The sequence below is a fragment of the Venturia canescens genome, chromosome 2 (assembly GCF_019457755.1).
Source record: "Venturia canescens isolate UGA chromosome 2, ASM1945775v1, whole genome shotgun sequence".
Taxonomy (NCBI): Eukaryota; Metazoa; Arthropoda; class Insecta; order Hymenoptera; family Ichneumonidae; genus Venturia; species Venturia canescens.
Genome location: NC_057422.1, coordinates 22,074,792 through 22,093,495, shown reverse-complemented (window position 1 = coordinate 22,093,495; position 18,704 = coordinate 22,074,792). Strand labels below are relative to the sequence as shown.

At 40.3% G+C, this 18,704-nt stretch overlaps 1 protein-coding gene across 4 annotated transcripts in view; it reads right to left on the bottom strand.

The window, feature by feature from the left end:
* Positions 1-18,704, bottom strand: part of Hex-A (Hexokinase A) — a 34,954-nt gene that overhangs the window by 5,627 nt on the left and 10,623 nt on the right. The window contains exon 1 of one of the 4 annotated variants that reach the window (XM_043410808.1): positions 5,519-6,209. The exons of the other annotated variants lie outside the window; for them this stretch is intronic. Within the exon in view, the coding sequence (XP_043266743.1) occupies positions 5,519-5,563 (45 nt within the window). The 5' untranslated portion in view covers positions 5,564-6,209. Of the gene's footprint in view, positions 1-5,518; positions 6,210-18,704 lie in introns of those variants that run through there. 4 annotated transcript variants of the gene reach the window in all.

The window sequence follows — 18,704 nt, the reverse complement described above, 5'->3', positions numbered from 1 at the left end:
CGAAATTGAAGAATTACTGGAATTATTGGAGGCTTTTTTTGTTACATCACTTCGTTGGACTTCAACGTCGCAAACTTCAGCGTCATGAGTTCATTAAAAAACGATAAAATCTATTCCCACGAAACTCGGTACATAAATCTTGAAAAAAAAAAAAAAAAAAAAAACTCGACGCTACATCGATGAATTTTGAACGATTTCGAAAGCTCGATAAGAGTCAATTTTTCGTCATATCTCATCAGACTCGTGGCACCCTGTTTGGCAAACAAATAAGAAGCTTCTTGGATTAATCTCAGCAAATAACCGATAATAAATTTCCGAGACGTCTTTCCCTCGATTAGGCTTTCTACGATCTATCGCGTCGAGAACGAATGCGAGTTTGCGGGAAAAATGGTGATAACAATTCCAGACTTTGCAGTCTGGCATAAAACGATTTGCGAGAGTCTTTCGCGTCATTCTTTTCTGATAATGAAAAATGCTAATCCCTCCCAGGTTCGTTCGGTTTACGTAGTAGACACAGCACGAGAACGCAACGCGCAATAGTAAGCTCGTGTGCATTACGCAAAACGAACGATCGCTCTCGAGTATTCCAATGTTGCATAATTTTTTTCCTCGTTATTTTTTTCTCCACGTAGAAATTGTGATCTCTCGTTTCCTTTTCTGCGGTTCACCTCTTGATTAATTAGCCTCAATGAGTGAATACATTTTTCAGTGTAAACACGATTTGACGAGGAAAGAAAATCGATAAATGTTCAGCCGTTCCCCCCACCAATATCGTGACGCAAAAACTCTTTATCCTCCACTTTGTGACGCTAAAAAAAACATAAAAATCTACAGAGACCTGAAACGATATTGCTAAGCCTCGTGGGCTTACGGAAGCCCGCGACGATTCTCCATACGGAAGCAATTACTCAGTCAATCTCACAGAGGAATTGCAGGCAGCTCCTTCTATTGGGGCTTCCTCGTAACATCGATTTTCCGCAATCTCTTGTTGTCAACATTGATTCGGAGAAATTGTGATCAATCCCACTCCGCGTTATCGATCCGATGGGTCCTCAAATCCTAACTAATATACGAAGCTGAAGTTTGTAACGTCGGAGTCCAACGAAATGAAGGAAAAAACATTTGTAATTGACCAATTTTTTATTTCACCAAGTATGATAGGAGGTTGAAAAACTATACGAATTACAAATTCAGCAGGGAACGAAATTGGAGAATCACTGGAATTATTGGAGGCTTTTTAAAAATCATTTCGTTGGACTCCAACGTTGCAAACTTCAGCGTCATACTAACATTTTATACGACGCTGAAGCTGACGAATTGGAAATTCGGCAGGGAAAAAAATTGGAGATTTACTAGAATTATTTGAGAGTTTTTTTAGACCATTTTGTTGGACTCCAACGTTGCAAACTTCAGCGTCATACTAGCATTATAAATGCCAAAGTGTGTTTGTTCGTTCTTTCTTCACGCCCTAACTAAGCAACCAATCTACTTGATTTTTGGGATAGATTTATGTAGTTGAAAGGACGAAGAGCAATATAGGCTACTTTTGGTCCTGGAAAAAAATCAACTTCCCAAGGAAGATTTATGGGAATATTCGTATCTTTACAGTAAAAATCGCTCTCTTTCCAATGCTCGAAATTTACACGTCTTATCGATTGATGGAAAGACATTGTTTACACAAGCGCGTCCTTAAATAGTGCACTGTTCCTGGCAAAATTTTTCAAAAATTACGACGCGAGCGAAGCCGCGGGTAAAAGCTAGAATTTCAATAATCCGAATAATCATGTTTGTACCGAGATGAAAAGAAAAATCATTATTATTTTTCCTTGCAATGTCGATCCATAATTGCCCGAAAATTTTATGACGCTGAAGTCTGCAACGTTGGAGTCCAACGAAATGATTTTTAAAAAACCTCCAATAATTCCAGTAATTCTCCAATTTCGTTCCCTGCTGAGTTTGCAATTCGTAGTTTTTCAACCTCCTATCATACTTCGTGAAATAAAAAATTGGTCAATCACAAATGTTTTTTCCTTCAGTTACAAACTTCAGCTTCGTAAAATTTTCGAATTTCGAATGAATGTGCTACGCCGATTCAGGCTGAAGGAGGATCGCTGTATCGAGAGAGGCACGTGCCGCCGCCGCCGCCGCGACATTTCGGGGTCGCGAGTCGAGCTAATCGAGCGATATTGCCCGGTGTGCTCGCTCCTGCCAATGCGATACTAATGTGCGCTCGTGTGCGAAACGCTCGGAACTGAGAGCGTACTCGCATGCACGTATACGCCAAGCTATACAGAGACTTTTTCATGCTGAGAATTTCATGTTATCAGAAAATCAGCTGCGCTATTGTTTTTCACTCGAGTTTCTTACCATAGCTTTGTTATTAACAATTTGATGCAAAAAATCCGTGTTTTTTTAGTTTTTCGCTGATAAAATGGAAACTATCGAGGCGATCGTGACGGTGTGAATAGAGGAATTGTAGAGAATGAAAATACGAAGAAAATGAGAGGTCAAAAGGCTCGATCGGACCGTTAGTTTAGGAGGAAATCGGTAAAAATCGGCGAAAATGGAGTTTTGCACAAAATGCTCGCTCCGAATGTCTGTAGCTTGGCCTAATGTATACAGAGTCGAACGAGAGAGCGTTGAGTTCGTTGGGTCGACAATCTTTTTCGCCTTGCCCCCGAGACGAAATTTCAAAAGGAATTTTCACAAGCTTTTTAACGAGGATTACGTGCCGAATAAGGATCTTTCGAAAATCCGCTTTTTTATCCTACTTTTATCCTTTGGCATCAATAAGCCAGCTCTTGTGTCGATCATATCGGCAAACGAATTTCCGTTTCGTACAGGCAAAGGGACGAGTGCACTGAGACCGAAACTTAGTTGCGACGTCGAAATATATTTTGATCCGTGCACTCAACCGAATATTCCAACGGTCCAAAAAAATGTTTTCACGAGAGTTTCGGCCAATTGCGCGAACGAGGCGGTCATATTTTGACTAGGCTGATTGGCGCTATCGGCAACTCAGCGAAACTCTCCTTGGCTCAACGATCGATACGCGAGCCCCTCGCCAACTCTGCCTCGGCGATCGCGAAAGCCGCGGAAACTGCTCGCGGTCACATCGAGGTCAGCCAAGGTCGTAAAATGAGATAATAACGTCGATATTCGAGACAGCTGTCCGGGCTGATGTCAGTGAAAAAAGCTGCATGAAAAAAACCGAGCTACTTGGTGCATGGGAATTTTTTCAAAATTTGTATCACCGCCCGAAATGATTTTTCTCGCGTCGTCCCGAAATTTGAATTAGCCGCCAAAAGGAAGGCTCGAGATCCGTTGGGCTCGCTCGTGAGGGGAAGGAGAACGCGCGCGGTCGTGGTGGTGGCATTGATCCAGAATGACGTCACCGTGAGAGCGCGAGACACACCCGGCGTAACAACCAATGCCGTGGCCCGATGGAACACATGAATGGAAACGAGCGAGAACGATTATTTTGCCCACACATTCCATGCTCGTCGGCCCTCTCTTTCTATCCCCCCTTTTTCCTCATCCTCGGTTTTACGGGCACCCGACCTTTCTTCCGACTCGTGGAATTTATGCCGAGAGAAAAATAAAAGAGATCGAGACACGAGCGTCAAATGAAAGTCAAAAGTCAAAAAAACTGCGCGGAAGAATTCAAGTTTTCGAGGTACGTGCAAAAGACGACGTTCCCTCAGAGTCTCCGGCGCTCTGTTCGCCCTTCGTTTGCCCTCCCGCCCTCCGGACACGTGTGTACTACAAAAGCGAGAACTAAAGTAGAACGCGATACTACGAATTCATGACTCACGATCAACCGTAGAAGCATGAGAAATTACGGTCGTACGTTGACAGATCGACTCTGCGTGCTTCCAATTTTCAAAAACTACCAAAAACTACCAAAAATGCGGTTTCCCGTGTTCAATTATTTCCGAAATCTTCAAATAGTTTTTTCATGGTCAACACAATTAGTTTATTACGCGCCTATTGAGCAGAATATTCCGTAAAATTATTACACGCTTCTTCTCGATTCTGTGAAAAAAGTATCATCATCATTATCATCATCATCATCTGGAATAAGAAATTTATTGAAAACGAATTCTTAACGAGCTTTTCCAAATATTTGTCGATCATTGAAACATTTTTCCGTAATTACTCGATTTATAGGAGTTGAAAAGCTTGTTTTTCATTGCCACTATTCGCTATGACACTTTAACACGAACAACACGCGCTGGACTTTGAAGTTCATTGTTTTCGAGATGAGAAATACGTAATAGTTTGTACAGCACGGAGTATTGTACCGTGTTACGTTCGATTCGCTAGAGAGATGAGCTCACGACGTCGATTATGGTGAAACGAGAGTTTCTTGAAAGAATTTTTCTAATGACCGAAATCGTTTATTTTTTCAATCCTTTGTGCAGAGATTTAACGAAATTTGAAAAGTGTCAACAGCTAAAAATTTTTTCCTCAATATGGTTAATTATATTGTTAGTGGTAAAAGATTTGTGAAAATTCTGCAAAGCAATCAATAACGTAACTGACACACAAGTCCAAACGTTTTTTCCAAACGTCATAACTTGCCCGGATGAAAAGAGCACGCTTTATCCACTGAAAATGAGTTTTTAGTTTGCTTTATTTACAAAATGATTTTTAGAAGCGCTCGACAATTCTTAGTACTGCTTGCGGTAAAAGCGATGCCCTCGTGAGCAACGTTTGCCGCGTGCCCGATCGATCACTAACTCTCCCCCTCTTTCTTGCACGCATTGCTGTCCGTCGAGGCAACCTCGTGTGCGAGAATCTGCTCTCGATTGTTCCACGTTTCCTTGTTCCTTCGAGAGAATGCGTGCGCAGGGAAGAAGTCCTCGGTCTAAGACCCGAGGGTCCTTCACCTCCTTTCTCATCCAGGAATATAACTCAAACGGACACGTGTCATGAAATCGAGGAAACGCAATAATATTAGAAAAAGAATGAGACGGCGGAAGGATCGAATCTTTTGATTTGTGTCCTACGCCGCGATACTCGCGCCACCTTACAAACGGTAGAATCGTGTCCTACCAACTTTCTCCCTATCTCTCCGGCACCCTTTCGCCACCAATGGGAACGAAGTTAACGGAAAAACGTGTACCGAAAAAGCTGCTCCCTGTCATTGCCGCAGCGATCAATTTTTCATGCCGAGATTCTCGTTTGTCAAATTCTCATTATTTCAGTAGCAAAAAAAACCTAAAGAGAAATTTTCAGAATGGAAGAAATCAAAACGTCGAAGTTTTACCGGATAGAAAAATATTTTGATTCGAAATTTTATTACTATACGAACTGAATGATTTGCATTTTCGTAATCTAAGACGGTAAATGAAGTTTTTAATAGTAAGCAATGTCTCTGTGCATACCAACGCTGCCGACTCTGGTACATGTACAACTGAACCGATTATAAAATTCTTTATTTCGGCCGCGCGATAAATAATCTTATTCATAAAAGTCAAAAATGTTTCCACGTAACTATCAGCACGTTTCTCACCTCAGGCTTCACGAGATCGTCCGTCCTCATTGGCGTAGTCTTCATTTTCTCTTCCCTATCTTGTGCTTTGCTTTTATTACAATTGTTTTACGTTTAAATAGCTGTCAGACGATCGGTACACGTTGCGATTAATTTATAGTTTGTCAAAACGCCGATAAGTCAAAACTTCCGATATAAATGATTTTTATCTGAAACTCTACTGAGCACGACGGTGATTCTAAAAACCGGCACGATAACACGTTTTCACTCACTGTCAACCTAATGTGAACCGGCTTATTGATGACTGCGTCAGTGTCAACACTGAAAAAAACCTTCCACACACTTATGGAAAATAAGTAGAATATCCGAGTTTCTATCGATCGAGGAAACGAGATGCGCTTTACGAATTGTACTCGTATATCCGACCAACGAAATACGTAGATAGTATTTCGTAATTTTTTTTTATTTCTCTAGCTTGTTACACGTTGATAAGCGACGAGAATCAAGAAAGCGTATGTAGATTCAAGTTGCATTAGCACATGCCCGCACTCACGTACGGATACACATTCACATGCATTAACACTTTTGACACAGGTTTCTCGTATGTATTTATATATACATATATATATTTATACGATTTGATAATAATCGTAGTTGTTGCGTTAATGCGAGTCCTCGGATCTCTGCGTGCGAGAGCCGCAAACCCACTGAGTTTTATATTCCGACTGGCGTCGCCGCTGTCACGAGAGGGCGCCTTCTACCCTTTCCCCTTTCCGCGCCTCCAGCGCTCTCCAAGCGGGCGCCAACGGTGCTAAGAGGGGAGAATACTCTTCTCTCTTTTCAACTCGTTTGTTCGGTGCGTGCGTTTGTTCTCGTAGACACACTTCGTTCTTCAGTCGCGTCCAGATCGCGAGTTCTAAGAAACCTTCCGGAACTCGACGACTGTTTTTCTTTTTTTTCTCTCTCTCTCTCTCGTTTTCTATAGTAACAGCGCTTCAATTGCACCCACGTTCTTATCGTACGACGGTTTCGTTTCAACCTCGCAACATAAAGGAGTGTATACCTGCATATAGTTCGCGAATCTCAACATTTCCCCTACAACTCTTTTCTCCCACCGTCTCCCGAATACCCGTCTCACGGAGATTGCGCCGTCGCCGTTATAGCGACGCTGGAGGCTCGTCACCTTTTCAAGGGCGAATAAGGTCACCGAATTCTCGTGACCAACCCTTTCTTCCTATTTTCGCGGGAAATCTCTCACGAAATTCACGAATTTTTGCTCCACGTATTGCGTCATATCTCTGAAACAATTTCGAATTCGTAACTCGTTCCAAGTTATGTCGTTAAAAAATGTCACAGAAGCCCCCTTTTGTTAGAATTTTTATCCGTTTCGTTTTTCGATGCAGTTTTGGTCAGAAGCTTCGATCCTGCTCTGCTTAATATCTACGAGAAAAGTGTGCATTATTCGTGATAGAACAATAATTGGAAACATCGATAAACATGTAATTGGTGAGATAATGAATTAATCTCAACTAATTTGTGCCGCAGCATACATACGAAATGGAGAAAAAAAAGTGCTTCCCCGAAGCTGGATGACGACGAGAAAAAAAACAAAACTGTTGACTCATCTCGGTCTGCGAAGAGAGTATTCACTTAGCGAAGCGTGAATGTTACATAACCAAACGAACGAATAAAACTACTGGATATTTTCATTGTTTTTATCCGACAAATACGGCGAGATCGTTTGAGTGAACGAAGAACGTAGGATCTCTGTGAGAAATTGGAGATAAAATGAAAGTAAATTCAGTCGCTCAGATATGATAAAACCTCAAACTATTTCGTATATTGTTTTTCTGGGTTCCCCGAATTGGGCGATTTCCATTTCCACCGGTTTCGTTCGGCACACGTCCGAAGTTTGATATTTCGCACAGTTCGATGCATTGCACGAGAATTGCGAATTTGCGTCAGCTCGGCCGGAGAAGAAGCGTCATATGACGCAACGATCGAATTTCGAAAGGTGACGCAAGGAGACTACGCCGGTTGCCGACCGGGGGTTTGTCCCCAGCCAAGGACACGATTGGCTGCTTTCTAGGGGCTCGTTTTTACCCGCTCGATCCTTTCAAGCTGACGTCACAACGCCCGTTGTCATTAGCGCTCCGCGGAGAAACAACAAACATATTTTTTTACTTTTTTCTTCGCGATAATCGCTCTCAATATTATTTATCATTTTTTCGAGTTTTATCTCTTTGATGTATTTGCCATTAAATCTGTCGATCTTCGACCTCTGGATCGAGTACCAGGGGCTCGTCGATCCATTATCTCCCCCCGTTTTTCTTCTTCCTTCCTCAGGGACGTTCTCAAAAGTCTTTGACCCTCAAATCTCAATCGCACCCTCACCAAATGCTTCGTCAACATTATTTTCTAGCTCCGGCGATTTCACCCGACCAATTCACAAGTTTACTTTCCCTCTTTCAGGCTTCACACCCCAAAAAGTTTAATTTCTTTCTACTTTTGCCTGCTCACTAAAATGTCGACGCTGTATTATAACAATACTACAGGGACAAGCAAGTTTGATGGAAAAAAATCGTTCCAACTCTCAGCCACACAATACGTACATTCCATAAAATATCACGAACCGAGACAGTTTCTTTTTATCTTTATAGCAGCAACCGATTGTAGCAGCAAAAACAAAGTTGTGATTTTTTGTCTTTATTTGCAATTAACTCCTTAATTAACAATGATAGCGTATTTTCGTATAAGACCTTTTTTATAGAGGACGTTATGCCGAACAACTTTCATGTGTTAAGTTTTTCGATCAGATGCGTTCCCCGAGCACCAACTCAAAAAAATCGATTTTTTTTTCCAATAATTTTTTATTGCAAAAGTGCAAGTCGGATTTATTCGAAAAACTCAGGGCTATATTCCTGTAGGCCTCAAACGATCTATAAAAAAATTGGCTAACCTCTGGGTCTCTTGAATAGAACTTGTGCCAAGGTGACTGGACTATTATGATTTCGTGCGTATTCCTCGAAAGAACCGTCTGGCCGACAAAACTGCTGCGACTTCGTTGAATTGATCTCCCTACGTTGCCGCTACCTGCGCGGGGTTTTCCAACCCTTGACAATGCCTTTTAGGTGAACCAGTGAATCCATTTGTGATCTCAAAATTATCGTTCAACTTGACAAACACTTTAGACCCGAGAGACTTTCTTCGTCGTACAAAAACGGTGACAGTTCATTGAAAAATTTAAATTTCCATGCACTATAAAAGCGGATAAGATTTAACGGTAAATCCCCAAGTTTTATTTTCATTTTTATCTTTAGAATTTATTATTTAATATTGCAAGTAAGAACGCGAATCAATCGCGAATCGATCGATCACAAAAAAGTTGTGTCGCTTTTATTCCCGCGGTTGCGCCGCAGCGGATAATTTAACTTTTGAAATTTTCAGCCTTTTTTCTCGCACTCGGATTAAGGGGGCTCGTGTTCTCAACGTTTATTTGCAACGGTTGAACAATCCTTCGCATAAATATATTTCTTAAATGTTGGCATGTTCGAACTTCGATTCCAGTGCATTTTTTTAATGAGGCTGCAAATGAAATGAGTAAAAATTTGGATTGTTGTGAAGCAGGAATGAAATAATCGAAACAGCTCAGCTTTACCAAGTTACGGTTTGAAGCGATGGTTCTAATGACAGAAGAAAAACAATCTGGACATCGATTCGATCGTCTAAACAAAAGTTGCACGCAAATCGCGTCCGTCTGAATGTAAAGCACAATTGAGACTTCTAGGCCAGAGGTCGCTAATCAACGATCAACGATGTAACATCATGACCCCTCTCCGCGTCGCAATTATGCTTCAGATATTATTTCAACCCTACGTTCGATCCGACAATTCTTCTTCAGTTCTTCATACTTTGGTATAATTCCTCAAGCTTCACAAACACTGGACAATTGTGTTTGATTGATCGCTAATTCGATTCTTTCTTCACCACGTTCCAAACAAAAATTGTCAATACGAAAGACCTTTCGTTATCGTTCGGGACATCGAACTCTACTGGAAATGGCTCTTTGTTTACGCATCTTCGATCGGGTCATCGCGTCACAGATTTTAAATACTTAATTCCGTCTTGACGTCTCCTAATCTCGCCTAATTTTTAATAAGTTTTGCTCAAAACAATGATTGGTTTGCTCATTGATTCTGGACTCGTACGTTAAAGTAGTTCGGCTGTTCTATCGCTGCACCGCAGTTAGCAACTACTTTGTGTTGATTCAATTGAAGTCTAAATTATTAATAAAATTAATAGACACTTACATCTAAAATATTTTTATCACAACTTGTCTGTAGTTAATGATTGAGTCCGAAACTTTAGAAACACATAACCTAGGGAACCATTTTATTGTTCGACAGAAAGTTTGTATCGGTGTAATGGCACCGAGAAAAAGAAATGGTCAATTCATCAAAAAAAGGGAAGCCACTAGACAAATTTGGTGAAATTCTCGCGATTCTCGAATTTACACGAAGTTCAATCAGCTGTTACCAGCAGCCCAACGTTTTTAAAGTTTTTTCATGTTTTCTCAAATGCCTCGTGAGGTAATTTTTTTTTAAGGAACGGGAATCTGTGATGAATTTTCTTCACGATAGAAACTTTTCCGAAGCTCGAAGACCGTACAACTTTTTCACAAATTATTGCGAGCTCTCCCATAAGGTACCGTGTTAAAAACTCAAAATTGTAAATGAAATGATTCAAAATTTCGATCTTCCTTCGTTCGTGTGAAATTTATTTCATGAGAGGTGAAAAATCGTAATGGTTTTTGTAATTGGTTTATTTTCACGTTCATCATCGTTCGAGCCAAATTTAGGGAGAGTTCCGAAGTTTGATCTTACACGAAAAAAGTGCGGAGCTGTTTTCAACTTCATTTTTGTTTTTGATCATCGGATTTTTAGCTGTTGTTGAAGCGGGTCAACGACTTTTCGTTTTCCAGATCTACAATTCGGAAAAACCACTAAATGGTTCCTTCCCAGTTACGCGCAATTCGAAGAAACCAAAAGACTTTGTGGAAAACCGAGGAGAATGAAAAATGTGTCTTTTGTCGAAGGAGAAAGATTATTCCATCAAAACGAGTCATCATAATAACTTTAAACATTAACTAAGTCTGATGTGCAACGAGATTTTCGGAGCTCGCATAGTCTCGATCGAAGTTATGCGATCGATTTGGCGGAGCGTTAAAGTAGAATCAATATTTGTAATCTTGAAATTATGGTGAGTCTTTCGTTGAATCTTTTGGGTAACCGCGCGGTGAGCGGACATGTCCTCGTTAGAGTTCTGTACCCTTTCTCTGGTCTCGTAACTGACGAGCGAGGATTCGAGACCAGAAATAACGTCAGCGATCGAGGTACGCCAGACGCGTTCTTTGGAAACTCATGTGATTTCAATCACGCGTCTCCGAACGTGCTTTCGTGCACGTTCATTCCTCATTCCTGCGTGTCCATGTGCAAGCGCTAAATTTACTGGGGTTCCGCGAAAAAAATGAGTTCGGACGTCGATACGATCTTCCTTAGCAGATTTATATCTACTCGCTTAACGGATGACGAAGAAAGCATCGAGCGATTGAAGAGACTTTGAGAAACACCTTTGATCGATAGCTTTTTAATCTTTCACACTTCCTCTGATTTCAGAATCGATGTTGTCGCTTTTAAAGTCCATTCCTTCATTTTTTCGTAACATTGCATGACCGTGCAAGTGTTTGCGTTATTTTTTTTCTTACTATTATAAAATTCTCTGGTCGAGTTCGAATAATGTCCGAGGAACGATTTTCTAATGCTGAGTCGCAGTTTTGTTTCTATCTATTTATTTATACTCTACATGAAAATCTATCCGCTCACATGTGCTATGTAAATTAGGTTCATTCTACTGGCGGCACCTCTAAAAAATTTGTTGGGTGATTAAGATATTGAGAAAATAATGTTTTCACGATATGCTAACATATCAACCTGCGAAACAAAGCGAATCATTTTTTTGCCTCGAGACGTTACGAAAAATCGAAAAATAAAATTCAGAAAAACCATTGGGACGAGCTCCAGAAGTTTTTGAGCTCCAAGCTCAAATTTTCAGAGAATCAACTCTTGATTGAGTGCTAACTTTTACCCCGCAAGCCCAGCGCGCCTATAGAAGTTTTACTTCAAAATATATTTTTTTTTAATCACTCTAGTGTGAATAGGATAAGAAAATGGCTAACAAGAAGAACAAACTCGAGTCTGAGATAATCAAATATTTGTCAATTCGGTTCTCAAATACTGTCGTCTATGGAATAAAGCTTCAGTAACTTTATCAATAATGAGAAAAATAGTGCCAGAATAAAATAAAAGGAGCTACCACAGCGTCTTTTATCGTTATCGAAGTCCGGAATTCCCGGCATATTTTATGGGCGTATGTGTAATTGGAAAATAAAAAAAAAAAAAGCAATTGTGCGACGGATGTGTTTTTTTTAAAATGGAACGTCTTAATGAGTCTTTTAGGTCGATAGTGAGGAGTTATCGGCGTGCAACATGTGGGGCTCTCTCGGAGCTTGTGAATTAATTATTCGCCTCGACACATGAGCGTCTCTTCCCATTTACCATTGATTTAACTTTTTCATTAATTATAATTCATTATATCTGAGATTAAAAAGAGTTTCTTTGTCTCGTGAATTAAAAAAATTAGAAACTGTTCAAGGATTAGAAACTGACCAGTCGGGAGCCTCGTACTCCAGTGTCCCGTTTCTAAATTTCCAGAAATCGCATTCGAAGAAACGAAAAGAAGAAAGAAAAGAGTTTGCCTGAGAAATTGAAAATCTTGAATGACTGGAAGGATCGAGATACCGAGCTGAGCATCTTTCCAGTTCGGAGGCAAAACGTCCGAAGTTTCGTAACAATTTTGCCTCCTCAATCGAAAGTACTACTTTTTCGAGCCCTGTGGCGTTGGAACGCCGAAAAAAAGAGCGACGATTTTATTAGTCGTGGATCACACGATCGCGATCAAAACCCAACGATACGCCCCGTATCAGCACGGTTTCTGCGTCTCGTCCATCTCCCCCGTTATCAACTTCCTCAAAAACAAAAATCCAATCTCCTTTCTATGAACCTGATAAAAAATTCATTCCTCACATCCGTTCGTACACGGGAAGACGTTGAGTCACTTTTTCGAGTGCGCGCAGTCCGACTTAAATTGCGGCAAACATTTTGGAGTGCCATATCGCACGAGATTATTTTACATCACAAAATCGGGGAGTACCAGCAGGGAGAAGGTCAAGTTCAATATATAGTAATTATGATAACGTCCCGAGATCTTGGGAAATTAGGTTCATCTTGAACGTTGAAAACGGTGTGGCGGAGCAGTGGCCTGCTCTCTTTTCGGTTTTCATATTCGACCCATGGAAATGGATTAATCGCCTCGATTTTAAGAAATCGGAAAAAACTCTTTTCTCGTGTTCATCATGTTGCAACCGTAGCTGCGTTCTTCGTGATTTCTGACGCAACGCTCGCTCGGTTCTTCATCACTGTATACGCGCTCTAATCGTGCATGCACTTATCAATCCGTGCGGGTGTGTGCAGGCAACTGATAACCGTACGCTAGCTTGTTATGATTATAAATGTTGCTCTTATTATTATCATAATTTAATATAATTATTGTTGTAGGATTATGCTGCAACAGTACGCGGAGAGACTTTTATAGCAAAAATTACGGTTTTTATAGTAACGTCGGACCACATCGATATTATAATAATAAATATCGATACTATAATAAGTTTGGGGAAGCATTACCACGCAGTTCACAGTAAATAACGCGTTGTACTATATCAAAAATGAACACCGAGCGAATTTTAATCAAAAACATAGTAAATAATGACATGATTTGATGAAAATTTAGGAGATAAAATTCATGCGCCCACCAATTATATGAGGCGTTGCTCCATATAAACATGAAAATTAACCAGTGACACATAGTAAAATTTCAAGCAATTCGTTCAGTCCAATTCGCTAATTTTTAACATTTCGCCAAAGACACGAGTGACATTCAGACATCGATACATCGCGTTCGATGTAAGAATGTCGCAGACCTAAATTTTGCCTGTCGTAAATAGTTAAATTTGAGAGAACTGCTTTCGGCATCAAAATTACTATGCAATTGGTGAAATGTAATAGAATGGCGATATAGAAGAGCGCTGCTATCCAAAACATAGCAAATTTTTCTAGATAATTCATCCGAAATATTCGTATAATAAAAGTCTCTCCGTGTAATTGTCATCGCGATATTCGAATCGCCTTTGATATTTTAATATGAAAGTTGGAAATCCGGAGAGTTGCATGGCGCAAAAATAGCATTGATCGACGCTCCTCGGCTCGTTGTTGCCCATCGAAATAGACTTATTTTGAGTTTCGAGTATTTTGAAACCACGAATGAGTTTCGACGGCTCGTGTCGGTGCTCGAGCGACGGTATGTGCGTCGTCGTATTATCTTGAAAGGAATCTGGGAGATTTGCACGGACGTTTCCGAATTTCGGTATCGAATTTTAAGGCATTCATCGATCGAGAAGTGGTCGAGTAGCCGCTCGAATTCTCGGACTCTTGCTCATTCCGATCAATTTTCTTCCTCATCTATATACACGCGCACGTTCGTATACGTTCGAAGTACATGTTCCTAAAAAATCAATGGATTTTCAAAAGAGAATCCAAAGAAGGAAAGTGGACGAAAAGATCGTTGGGTGACAACGTTTCTTTACATTTTTCAGGAGCCCACTGATCTGTTGTTCCGATAAGAAATCAGTGTCAATGTTTTCTCTTCGGTCTGAGGTCGAAAACCTCAGAAAACTGTACCGTTTTCGCTTTTCCCACTGTTTTTACGACGCATTTTTCGTCTCGACTCAATTTCCGGAAACCGTAAACCTCTGTAATTTTGATGAGCATCAATTTTTTAAAGCTCTCGCCGGCGATGCCGTTTGAGCAGAAGATTCATCGATCAGGCTCGTCAAACTTTTTGTCGTAATTAACCCCGGGCTTCGTCACAGCTTCCATATTTCGATATATAAATTTTCGTCTATCAATTTCCGAGTGATTTATCGTGTTTACGTGACGCGTGGGTGTCGCCCGGTCTCGTCGTGGCCTCGGAACGTGAGGGACATTTTTTCCCTTTTTTTTCAGCGCCCGCGAACGCAGTCAATCGAAGACAGCGATGCACCCTCCTCAATACGAGCATGAGCGTTTCTCATAGACGAGAAATAGACAAGAACTTGACTCGCTCGTTGTATCGAGTTACGTCCATGCACCAGTTGCCGAGGATCGACAGTTCGACCTGAACTTTTGCGACGATTCGCCGGTTGCGTAAGTTGTGCCAGGGCGACAACGAACACAGACGCAAGTCCATAAACTTCTATCTACGCCGCAGAAAATTTATTATGTTTTGACGCTCTAGTTCTGACGGCGGTTTGCGTGGATTTCCGCCGAGCTTTTTCGAGTCGACGCAAACTCGAATTGATCTCGACGTGTTTAGATTCAAATTGAAAATTCACTTCGCGAGCATCCTATTTTGTCGTTTACGGCAGGGTTTTCCATACGAATTTATCAACATCGATTTACTTAGAATAGGTGCATTGTGTACCGAGGAGGCAATGTGGAACTTTTAACTCCGAGTAACGATCAAAATTTTGATGCAATTTTTTTAATTATTCACTCACAAAAATAAAATCATATCATTTCAAGGGGCCGAGGGGCGTAAAGTTCCTCGGAAGAAAACGAAAATAGTTTCTAAATTAATGTATATCGAGGTCTTTTTCGACGAATCAAAGTTTTTTTTATTTCAATATTTATTTTGATTGTATAACGACCACGCTACGATTATGGAATAGAACGATTGAAATTTTAATGCAATTATTTGAATTTGATCGTTGCTACGTTTCTCATTATCACTCAATTCTTTTATTTTATTTATCGATGTCATTTTAATAATTCGATGCACGAGGTTCACTCGATCTTTTTGGTGCGAAAGGTTACGTGTTTTCGTTCTTTTCGAGGAAAAGCGAGGAAAGCGTGGTTTGTTGTATAAAATATTAATATTTTTATCTTTTCTTCCAAGTTCGAAGATCGCAGTTTATTTTAGGATCGAGTCAGATTCAACGAAGCGGAGATTGATGGCTCCTTCGTAAAAGTTCGCAGACTTTTTACGTCGTTGAAAACTGTATTATTTCTTTACTCCAAGTCCTATTTACTGTTCCGTGTTGGAAAATTGGGAGGAAATATTTTGATTTTCTGAAAAGCAAAAAAAAATGTATGCTCAATCATTTGATTTTTTTTTTCTATAATATTTTGACACTCGATCCATTTCATTTCATTCTTTTTTTTCCCGAAGTTTTTCTACGGTGTGTCGCATTGTTGGCCCCTCCCTCTTTCCCTCCCATTCTCTCTAATTCTAACGAAGAAGAATGACAAGCTCTGACGCTCTTCGAGAATCTATTTAGGGAACGGAAGCCGCATTTTCGTTCATTCTTTCGAGGGGATTTTCAGTTGACGTTGTATTTGGTACTATTTTACCCGTCCACTGCATTCTTCGGATAATTTTAAACTTTCGTCTACCCAAATTGGATTCTGTCTCGCCTCCACATTTTCACCAATTAAAATACGTAACTCTGGTGAATTTTACATAATTTCGAATTTGACAAGAATTCACCGTATAATTAAAAGAGAATTTCGATATTTAGTGAACGAACAAGAAAATTTGTCAGGTGCAAAGAAATCACAATTGATGAATCCTCTAAAAACGGATTAGATCGTTTTCGTTGATCAAATCAACATCGAGTTCTGATTTTGTTTTTTCTCTGACTTGTTTACACGCTCAGTTAAAACAAGTTCAACGAATCATTTTTCAAGTCCATCGTCAACGCCGCGACAAACATTGGTGCACGCGTTTCGAAATAATTAAATTATTCCACAAGATGCGGTACAGTAATGAAGAAATCATTATGCGTGAACGTCATCGATCGCAGGCAGTTACGTATTAAATCCCGAGAGATAATACCTGTCGCAGCTGTTCGCGTGACGCCGAGACGCCAAAGTTTTTCGAGAACGACGTTTTTTCATCAACATAGAGAAAGTAGAGACAGTTGTTGCGCAACTTTTTTCTTCGATATCGATAAATCGCATTTTCGTCTACGGTTTATGAGAATAAAGTTTTTTATGAGATCGAGTGTCAGGCGATTGCGAGAGCGATGGAAAAAGACGACTAAAAACGGAATCCAACATTCCAGAAATCATTTTTTTCCAGCATACGATTTATCAAGCCTGAGAAAGAAAACGCTTTCTGCCGCGATCACGAAACACCCGCTTCAGACCGTTCCGAATGATCGTTTTAATTTCTCTACCTATTTTTTCATCATGTACTCGTCGCTACTTTTATAGTGCGAGACGTTTCTATCTACGCCTCTCGCGATAAACGACGCGCACTCACGCGGTTTTGCGAAGCCTCCTCCGCCCTGTCGCCCCTTTTCGCTCATTTATGTTTGAGAATAGTTCAAGGTCGCGGAGTAATTATACGCACGGCGTCAGTCGCGGTGAAAACGGATCTGAGGTGCGAACAATCGTAGCGAGGATAACAAAAAACAACCAATTACAGCGTATTCCATTGAAAGCAACGGAATAGCGTGCCGAATTTCTCTTCCTTTTGTGCGAGCATGTTAATCAAATACGTCTTTACACGAATAATATTTCCAATTCTCGATTAAATATTCCTACAATTATTAACAGCGAAATCAAACTTTCTTCGAATAAATCTGCTGAATTCTACTCATTTTGGAGTGAATTTTAAGTCTAAATTACTCGAGATCGCGTTAAAATAGAATTTCGTTTCGTATCAGGGAATCAAATCCCACGATGATCAAAGTTTGAAAAATGCTCGATCACGTGGAATACTAACTTTTATTAGAAACTCTTCGACTTTAATCCGGATGAAAGTGGCCGGGAATGTCAGATGAACGGCCAGGCCCGGACATTAGCACGAGCATGTTGACGTCAACATTAACATAATAACATTGAAATAAGATATCAAAGCAATTCAAGCTGTCGAAGAAAATAGTCTCAAAAGCCTTGGATCCATTGGTGAAAATATAAAAATTAACTAATCATCAAGAGAATGAAATCATGCGGCTGCTCAATCTAAAGAGACTCATAATAAAAGAGCTGTAAATTCGGGGTCGTTTACGGGTCGCTGGAACCCGAATAAACAACGAGTTTAGGATCGTTTGATTATGTGGACCGCTCTGAATTTTTTTTAACATTATTCGACATACAGTTTTATTATTGTGCGATGCGGTCAAAACAATTTTTATTGCTATGTTTTCTTCTTGATTAGAGAAAATGTTGTGTTTTATGAGAAAAACACATTGCGTCACACGTTGACGGGCTGATCAGTAACAACGATCTCGAATCATCGTTTACTCGATTCCCCATTATTCACACTTTCGTCCCGTACGTTCGGAGGATTTGAGAAACGTGGAAAAAAAGAAGTGGATTTTCCACCGTTGCGCTAGAGAAGGTCGATGTACCGCGACGAACTTGTTCCCTGCGAGGTGAGGGGGGCACTTTTCTAAAATTAGAAACATCGCGAGTTCTCGTGTGCCCATATTACTTTCGAGTGTATATTGGCCGGGAAGACTTTGCGCGCACGTGGCCTCCCGAGCTAGAGACACATTTTCATTCCTGCTTTTGACGTAACTAGAGATAGTGTCCCACTCGTTTAATGAAATACAGATTATTCTTTCGTTTCTCCTTTACAGGCAGTGAGCAGTTGGAAATCGTTCAAAATTACTTCACGGCCGAGCCGCGTGAATTAGTAAAGTCGAGCGGAACTTTTATAAATGGTTGGGAACGATTCATCGTTGATTAATATAGAAGCGAATTTGGAGGGCAAAAAATAACGCGATTACGTGAAGGAATCGCCATTTTTTGTTGTTGTCATTCCTGCTCAGTGGCAGATGAGTGCTAAATTTTCAAAACGCTTTTAGACCAAGTTTAACGTACCGATTAAACGTATTGTTGGTGGATTTGTATTACGGCATATCTTATTAACATGTAAAAACATTAAAAACGATAGTTTTGCAAAAGCATCAACTGATAAATGCAAATTTCCACGACGACACATTTTCAGTGGTATTTTTCAAAGAATAATCTGCGTTCTTTCATCG